Raw genomic sequence first — 9,471 nt, forward strand, 5'->3', positions numbered from 1 at the left:
ATATAGATAGTGAATTATGGTAAATTGGTCATCTTTTTGACAGTTATATCAGTGTCAAAAAGTGACCCAAGTCACCTAAATTCAAAACTGCTGATATTTTTATATTGTCTTTATAAGACCATATAAAACAGCAAAAACAGAACTGTGTCAGTGTGCGTATGGTGACATCCACATTACTTCAGCTGACATTGTCAGAGATACGTCAACAGATCGGTTAGACTAACATGGGTGTGACATTTGCCTTAGCTTGTTTGTTAAGAGTGTTTTAATGTGCGCTGCTAAAATGTTTAATGGATAACAAATATAAAAACTGACATGCCTTTTTTTTTCTTTTCTTTTTTTTTTTTTTTTTTTTGAAGACTCTTCAGTCTACAAAGGTTATCAAATAGTACTGAAGGCACTTTTTGTAAACTGTAACAAGTTAGGAGTAAATTGCTAATCTTGCAAGGGAAAGAGAGGGCTGAAAAGATGGCGAGCGATTGACACAGAGATGAAGGAAATGATACACAGGAAGAAGGGAGTGTTCTCTTGTAGACCACAAGTGCAATATAAATGTTGCAAAGGAAGCAACTGTGTAAACCAATAAAGTTCAGATATCTTTCTTCAGTAGACTAGATTTCAAATGTTTTAGAAACGGTCTCTCATGTTCTATGTAAATATACACATGTATATTTATGAGTACTGTATTTATAGTTTGTATATACACAGTTCAATTCACGTTTATTTGTATAGCCTTTTCACAATAAATAACGTTTCAAATCAGCTTTACAGAAAAAGCAGAGTCAAGGGGGAAAACAGCTTGGGATTGAATATGTATACAGTAAATGTATATACATGAGTGTGTATTTATATATATATGAAAGCACACACACACACACACACACACACTCTCTACATTGATCAACAGTGCCCTCTGCTGGACAAACGAGGCTTGTTCGGCAAATACCTTTAATTAGTTCAGCCTAGTGCAGTCATTATAGTTTAATAACATGGTTGTAATGTATTCACTAGTTTATTTATTAGTTATCTGTAATTACATAAGCTTATAATCAAATAATGATATGTGCATTAAATAAATCATTTATTATGTACAGAATATGAACAATTTCAATCTAATAAACATTAATGCTTACCAGCAATGCAATACTTACAAGATGGACATGTTGATAAGATTTTTTTTAAAAACCTATAATTATAGTATTATAAATGTGTTTTAGTCAAATGGAAAATACACAGGAAAAAAAATAGCCAAAATAGTGACTGAAAACGTAATTAGCCTATTAAATGTAGCTTTTTCATTGAAAATCAAATTTAAACATAACTAGAAAAAATCCTACAGTTACCAGGTGACAGTAGAGTTATGGCTTTTTTACAATATTTTACAAATAAAAGAAACTGCGATCTTTCCAAGATTTCACGTAAGCTTTTAAATAAATAGGAAAATATTTGTTGACGTAACTCCTGAGCACAACACTGCTGTGTGAGTGAACCCTGAGGCTGCACACGTAGCAGCGGTGACCTCTTGTGTGGTGAGTGGGAGGCCTGACAATCAGCACCCTGAGAACCTCATTCATCTTTTCCGTCAGTCCAGTGTACCCATGAACGTCCCATTGGCTACCGTTGATACTTCAGTCTGTGTGCAACTGTTTAGAAAGATCAGATCTCTTCAGTTCATTAATCTGTCAGCTGTTTAATCGTGTTGTTCGGTGTGGCTGATGATCTTCTTCTTGCGTGCAGATACCAGGTCATAGAAAGGGTCTTTTGTGATGCAAGCTCTAAGAACAAGAGAGGAAACGGTTAGACTCAGATACACTTTTCTTTCTCAGTTCCTCTGTCAAAGCTAATCTAAATGCTTTTTCAATTAATTTATTTTTACTGTATGACTAAGTGTGTGTAAATTTCTAAACATACTTAACTTCCTCTTTCCCATGACTTACAACAACTCATTGCTGCACTCATAAAAAGACATTTGTTCACACACATTTTTTACAAGGACTGACAGCTGATAAAATGTGAGCCACTAGTTTAGAGTGTTGTAAATATCTTCTGTCTGCATCATATTCGTCTCTCATATTCCTTCCTGCTATCTTCATTTTTTACTATTATTATTTTATATAAAGGACTTGAATTACCACTGTGTATGAAATGTGCTATATAAATACACTTGCGTTAGTTACATCGGTTGCTATAATAATGATGTAAGCATTAGTGCAGGCGAAAAACAGGACAGAAAACTGGAAATTTTGCCTCTGCTCTTTTCAAAGAGGTCTAAAACCATTGACTCGTTCACTCATTCAATATTCGCTACTTAGTGAATGTCACATAGTAGTGTGTTATACGAGGAAAGAGACACCACTTAAGAAAGTATTGCATTTTGTTTGATGTTACATGAGTACTGTCCTAAATGATGAGAAAATACTTGGAATCCTACTTAAAAATGTAAAATGTTCCTGCAAAACTGGATTTCAAGCCTCATGTCGATGTGGTTTGAATTACATTTGTAAACACTGGATGTCTTGTCTTTTTTTTACTGTGCAAACTAGGGTTGGGTGCCATTCAGAAATTGTTCATGTTTATAGTATCTGCTTATTTTTAATTGTTCACTCATACTGTGCTGTCTGGTACCTGATGGCCTGGATCCAGTCTGCACGTTCTTCTTCAGAAGCAGCACTGAGTCTGTAGGAGTGATGTTTGCCCATCACAACTCTCCCATCTGTCTCGGTTTTACATGCCTTTATCGTCTCTCCTTTGCGATGAGGGCTAAACAACTCCAAACAGAACTGAACGCACACATTTTAAAAGAGAAAATGCATATGTCGTCATTTTCAAAAGGTTACATTCCATGGTTACAAGAGGATGTTACATCACAAACATTTAAATGCCGCTTGGTATTACGAGATGCTGACTCAGAAAGAAAAACAGAAAAAAGGATCTGGGCAGAGTTTGATTGATAAAGCAAATCTAGACTGTGCTCACAGAGAGACAGTTATCACTCAGTGACTAAAATAACCATCAAGCAGTAATAGGGGCCTATAGAGAAACACACTATCTATTGGATCAGTGATAATAGATGAGGTGGAATGGAAAAGTACCTGTTTGTGTCCGTACTCCACCTCGTTCACACTTAAGTTCTCTAGGGGAATGATGCCTTTTGGTTCTTGGTCCTAGGGAGGGAAAAATGGCCTTTTAATTATTTAATTATGAATATTCTTATTCAGCTTGGGGGAAAAATAACTAATTTAATGTGTTTTATATCAGCGAACTTGACATTTTTGTAAAGGTAGAGTACTTACAGTGGTGTATTGGAAATAGTAGAGGCAGCCATCAGTCAAAATGAACCACCTCCTCTTCCAGGTCTTTATCCTGCCACCTATGGATTAACCAGAATTGTTACTAACATTCATAAATATCAAGATGATCAGAAAGAACAGTCCTCTAATCTGATTGGCCGGGCTGCACTGGGCTGTTTCACAGCTTGTAATGCTGCTTAATCAAACAAATTATAGGAATGGAACTAATGATGTAAAATGCTCAAACAGAGGTCTATTATAATAGGGATGAAGCTGCCATGTCATAATTTTATTAACTATATTATATAAGTATTAGCTGTATGAAAGAGTAACAAACCTTCTTTTAGAAGCCAGCCCTCTCGATCAGGATTGAAGAAGGTGTGCGTGAGATCATTGCCGTCATCTTCTGGGATCTTAAAGGGTTCATTCTTAATGCTCTCATAAAGTTTCTACAGAATGTTTTCATAAAGAGAAATGATCAATTCTTGATTATTACAAATTCATGACATCAACAGTGGATTATTAAAAAAGAAATACAAAACTAATTTTCCTTTGAAATAAATTAAATTCCTTAAAAATTACATTTCTAACTACATTTACATGTATGCATTTAGCAGATGCTTTTATTCACATTCAATTCACATTTATTTGTATAGCGCTTTTAACAATACGCATCGTTTCAAAGCAGCTTTACAGAAAATGTATTTCAGAAATGTACATCTACAAAATCACAGTTAGCTAAAAATGTATTATTTTAAACAATGTAATAATTTAATGCAGAAACAATGAGCTCATTGAAGTATTTATCAAAAGCAACCTACAAAAGAACAGTATTATTGTTCAAAAGTTTGGGGTCGATATGATTTTTTATGTTTTTGTCAGAAGTGTCTTCATCAAATCTGCATTTATTAAAAATGATTAAAAAAATAATTTAGCATCTGCTAACAAAATGTAATTTGTTCCTGTGATGCAAAGCATCATTACTCCAGTCTTCAGTATCACATGATCCTTCAGAAATCATTATAATATTATGATTTGCTGCTCAAAAAAACATTTCTTAATATTATTAATTTCCAAAACAGCTAAAAAAAACTGCATTTGAAATAGAAATATTTTGTAACATTATAAATGTGACCCTGGATCACAAAACCAGTCACAAGTTGCACAGGTATATTTGTGGCAATAGCCAACAATACATTGTATGGGTCAAAATTATCGATTTTTCTTTTATGCCAAAAATCATTAGGATATTAAGTAAAGATCATGTTCCATGAAGATATTTTGCAAATTTCCTACTGTAAATATAAAACATTTATTTTTGTGAGTGAATGCAGCACAATCGCGAACATAAATGGACAACTTTAAAGCCGATTTTCTCAATGTTTCGATTTCTTTGCACCCTCAGATTCCAGATTTTCAAATATTGGTATCTCGACCAAATACTGTCAATTTATCAATGGAATGGAAATGGAATCAAACAATGGAAAGCTTATTTATTCAGCTTTTAGGTGATGTATAACTCTCAATTTCAAAAAATTTACCCATGTGACTGGTTTTATGGTCCAGGGTCACAAATGTCTTTACTGTCTCTTGTTTTGATTTTTTAATGCATCCTTGCTGAATAAATGGTAGTGTATCTGAATGAAAAACCCGTGGATTATAAAATACAGTAGATGTGAGTGTTTGGTCTGGTAAAGCTGTGATTTGAGGGAAAATTGACCCTGTGACTTCTCTCACCTCGAGTAGTTCACAGGGAAGATCTCCTCCATTGTTGATTCCTCTGTTCATGCTGATGAAACGTTCTAGTGTGGTCTTGTCTTTCACACTGGGGTTGTGCAAACTTGTGTTGAGCATGATGATAGCGAAGGAAAGGATGTAACAGGTGTCTGCAACACACACACACACACACACACACACAAGCAACTAGTTTTACTTCAGAACTTTTTACAGGATGAATTTTGAGTGTTTAAGCATTCGAATGAAACCTAATTTTTGATGATTATAAAAATACGTTATAGGAAAAATAAAGAAAAGCAAGTGTCCCCCTAGAGGGACACTACCAGTTAACAGGCTATAGTCAAACGCTGACATGTATTAATATTACCATGACCTGCATAGGCCCAGCAATATGCTGAAATATTAACAATAAGGAAAAAAGCACATTTTGGTTTCTAAATGTCTCTTGAATTTTGATTTTTTCATAATTTTGGCAGTGAAACATGAAACCTATCCTCTAAACGCAGAGGCAAACTACCTGTGGACTGAAAAACCCCAGCGTTACAGGTGCAGTAGCGCAGAGCGAAGGCCTCCATCATGCGGTCGATCTTCTGAGCCTCACCAGGTAGACGGAAACTCCACAAGAACTGCCTATGTCCACAATCACAGATTCCCCCCAAATTGACAAAATCAGTATTTGTATATGTTACAACGATACAAAGAAATTAAACAGCAAGTTGATGATCTCCTCTCACCTCAAAGCCTGAACTAGATTAAGGTTTGAGAACTCATGAAGGTGAACAAAAGCCTGCAAGATCTGAAGGTGGATCTCCTCCCTGTGGATACAAGAAGGAAATATATTTTTCTCTATATCAGAGCCACAAGCAGTATTCACCACAAAAATATAACCATCATCATACCTTTCTCCTAAGAAATCACCAATAGCTGTTTTATTGAGGCCTTCCTCTTTGTAAAGGAACTCAGCCACAGCCTCTGGTATCCACTCCAACAGGTCATTATCCACCAGGTACTGGATACCCTGAAAATGGCACAGTTACGATCAATGAAATAATGCAGATTTTATACCTCAGACCATTGGCACCACTGTTTTCAAACATTCATTAAGAAACAGGATATAAGATACAGATCTTGACGCATGATTGGCCATTGCAAGGCCTTATTCACAGTAGAGCCATCTTTGATTTCTAACGAGAATGATAGCGAGACTGTGACAGATAAACATGCATCTCTTCAGTGGGTTGTACTTTTATTTAATGTGTTTTTGGATTGTTCTGCTGACGAAACACAGCAAAAAATATATCTCCAATAAATTTAGTAGACAAATAACTCCAGACAACATGAGCTGTGGAAAATTGTAAGTGATCTAGGAGCTTTTTACGGCGGATGAAAACTGCTCTGAATAAGGTCTATAGGTATATCAATTGCATCACTCAACCTTTTATTGGTGAGATCTTTCACATGTAGGTTTCATATGATTGGGGGGAAACTGCTTTGGTGAAAAGATCAAAACTGGTCGTCGTTTTTAAACATACTGACCATACATACCGAGCTGCTCGGAAAATGCAGTGTGACTTCAGCTCACTTGTTCTACAGAAAACACAGGATGTGGTTCTATCTTTCTTTCTCTGTCTCTCTCCACCCCCTCTTCCTCTAACCTAGTTTAGCTAAATCTGCTTGTAGTTTTGAAGCTGTTACCATACATGCATCACGCTGTTTCACTGCATGCAACTCAAATGATTTATTCTTCATACCTTCTTTGGGTCCATGTTAAACTTCTTTTTTCCACACTGTATTCTCTTGTTCTTCATAACATTTTTACTAGAGGAGAATTTTAAAAAAAGGGCATTATTGTGACAAAAATGAAATACTGTACATTCTCTGTTCCACAAAATGTTTCAAGCCTGTTTATGACAATAGAGTGTTGATTCAGCTAAATCATGATGGAAGTGTGTAATGGTTGTTGCATATAACTGGTCTAACGTGGCTTAGCATGTCCAGATATAAAGTTAGCAATGTCTAGAGCCAAAGCACTTCTCGTAAAATTGATACCAAGAAACAGGAAACAAGTACCCACGCTCATCAATGGTGTTTCGTGATGTGCGAAAGACTAAACCTGCAAATGTTAACATTCATGGTAGAATTCAATTCTGTAGCTTCTAGTGCACATGCAAAGTGTCTTGTGTAAACACATGGTTTATTCTCAAACTAAAAGACTCAAAGCACCTTTTCCTGACTATGGAATGGCCATTGCAAGGTTAAGTTTGAGGCCCGAATTGATAATATGAGTTACATGCTTGGCTCTAGGAGTTTACATAGGATAAATATTGATGCACATGTATTCATATGTTCAGAAATGTGTGAAAATGACCACAATCATTCAATGCTGTCATGAAGAACGGTGCAATACAGAAAGTAACTACACAACGAAAAAATTATGTTGCAAGCGTCCAAATACATTGGATTGATTTTTTTTGTTGTAGTTGCTATGGTACCTCAGAGTTGAGTGATAGCGGTGAATACTCACTTCTCATCATCGGCCTCCATCGTTTGAATTTCTGTCATCATGCTTTCAATCTCCAGCCTGAGTTTCTGCAAGAGTGAAGACATTGATCAGCCAAAGCTTTGTCAACACAAATACCTAACTCCCATCATTTTCTTCAAAAAGTTTTGCATGACATTACATTAGCACATACGCTACTTGTGTTTGTGTGCTTAAAAGCCTTTGTTATATATGACACTCTTAATAATCACGATATGCAGAAAGACACTATAAAGCCAAATACCTGAATATCATCTAGAATCACATGCTTATGGACGTCAGATTGCTTCTTGTCATTTGTATTGAAAGCTAAAGGTGCTGAAGATGACATGGGAGCACAAATAGATCAACAGTTAGCAACAGTCTCACATCAGATCCTGGATCTCACACTCATGGAGAAGAGGAATAGTACAGAAAGGGAACCCTGAAGTGCAAACACAGCCCAAATGTATCAGCTAAATATAACATTGCCACTTCTGTTTTGGAGAACTGCCCCAAATAGGATGTATTTTGGTCTGTTACTGGTTGCATTAACACAACACTGAAATTTCTGTGGATGATATCACACAATATGTATAATACATACTTACTGACTGTGCCATTTGGAATAGTATATCATTAAGTCATTTTTTAAGCTCTCTTCAAGTAACACACACACAGGTTGCTATTGAGACTCCTTAGATCATTCAATGTTATATCCTTAATTATAACACTAAAAACACTGCTGGTACTTTAATATCACACACACACACACACACACACTGTCCTTTACAAAGTTTAGATGAAGGGGATATCACAGGTATCCCACTACAGGTGCACTGGAACATTTTGCCTGAAAATCCCCTAATTCACAGAACTTGTACAGCAATCTCAGACCTTAAGAAAATGATTAAAGAAGAACATACCTTTCCCCCAGAGGAAGCTGTCCTTTCTTTGGGTTCCCATGCTGGCTGTGCTGCAGGGGGACTGCAGTAAAACAGGAAGATCAGTCTCCGAGTCAGTGCACAGACACACACATCATTGCATATCACAAGAAATGTCAAATCTCGAAGTGCTGCTCTTACTATATTAGATAACAGACTGTATTAAAATAACGAGAAGTATTATGGTAATGTCTTGATGCTGTCAGTTTTTCAGCATACACATTTAGGCTATAAAATAATAATCAGTTGATAATATAACAATAATATTCATCCCAGCAACAATCTAACTACCGAAAAAATCAATGTGAAAAGACATAAATAACATGTGAACGTAAAGATAGTAAAATTTGTGAGCTAAAACGCTACGTAGATGTAAAACTTCTTTCTTACACTATAGCTAAGGAAATCAATTACAAAGTAGTCTATGCGATTAAATGGATGTAAAACAAAGTTTTGTCAAAAGCAAAAAAAAGTAGTGAAAACGCATACCTTCATATGTGCAACTCAGTGTGCAAGCGATTTCGCTGTCGTACAGTACGAATCTAAACGTGAAATGCGCTTTAATTGATGAACAAGCGCTGAGTTCCTGCGGGAGGAGGGTGACGTCTCACGACCATGAATGACAGCTGAGTTCTGAGAACTTCCTCAGCATGTCATAATTTTTCCTTCTTCAAAAATGTGAATAAGATTTTAGAATTCACTGACAGACACGTGTGACGCAATTGCTACAACAACCATTTTCAAAATCCTTCCCCTCAAAGTTTTTTTGAAAACTAAATAAATATTAATTAGCCTATAATTAATAATAATTATAATAAATAGTCAAATAGTTTTTTATTCTGTATAGACTATATTTCATACTACCTATTTATCTATATAAATGAATACGACCTATTTATCTATATAAATGAATACTACCTATTTATCTATATAAATCTATATAAATGAAAACGACTCGGTCGGTTACGATGTCCGGCTCCGT

The 9,471-nt window shown here is 35.6% G+C and overlaps 1 protein-coding gene across 1 annotated transcript; it reads right to left on the reverse strand.

The window, feature by feature from the left end:
• Nucleotides 1-1,064: 1,064 nt before the first annotated feature.
• cyth4a (cytohesin 4a) lies at nt 1,065-9,126 on the reverse strand. The gene is made up of 14 exons (XM_084127690.1): nt 8,979-9,126; nt 8,472-8,532; nt 7,811-7,884; nt 7,552-7,616; nt 6,779-6,845; nt 5,927-6,045; nt 5,762-5,842; nt 5,545-5,657; nt 5,028-5,176; nt 3,628-3,739; nt 3,294-3,370; nt 3,093-3,164; nt 2,626-2,780; nt 1,065-1,775 (listed from the first exon to the last, which is right to left on the reverse strand). Exons 1-14 carry the CDS (start codon nt 8,982-8,984, stop codon nt 1,691-1,693), a joined length of 1,236 nt encoding a protein of 411 aa, XP_083983816.1. The 5' UTR covers nt 8,985-9,126; the 3' UTR covers nt 1,065-1,690.
• Between the last annotated feature and the right edge of the window lie 345 nt (nt 9,127-9,471).

This window comes from Abramis brama (assembly GCF_963993115.1).
Source record: "Abramis brama genome assembly, chromosome: 1".
NCBI classification, from domain to species: domain Eukaryota; kingdom Metazoa; phylum Chordata; class Actinopteri; order Cypriniformes; family Leuciscidae; genus Abramis; species Abramis brama.

What these genes read in the sequence shown, in the direction of transcription:
- cyth4a (XM_084127690.1), bottom strand. An exon ending in GGTGATTTCTTAGGAGAAAG is followed by an intron (nt 5,843 to 5,926) that starts GTATGATGATGG and finishes TTGTATCCACAG; the next exon opens with GGAGGAGATCCACCTTCAGA. An exon ending in TGGAGTACGGACACAAACAG is followed by an intron (nt 2,781 to 3,092) that starts GTACTTTTCCAT and finishes GTGTGCGTTCAG; the next exon opens with TTCTGTTTGGAGTTGTTTAG.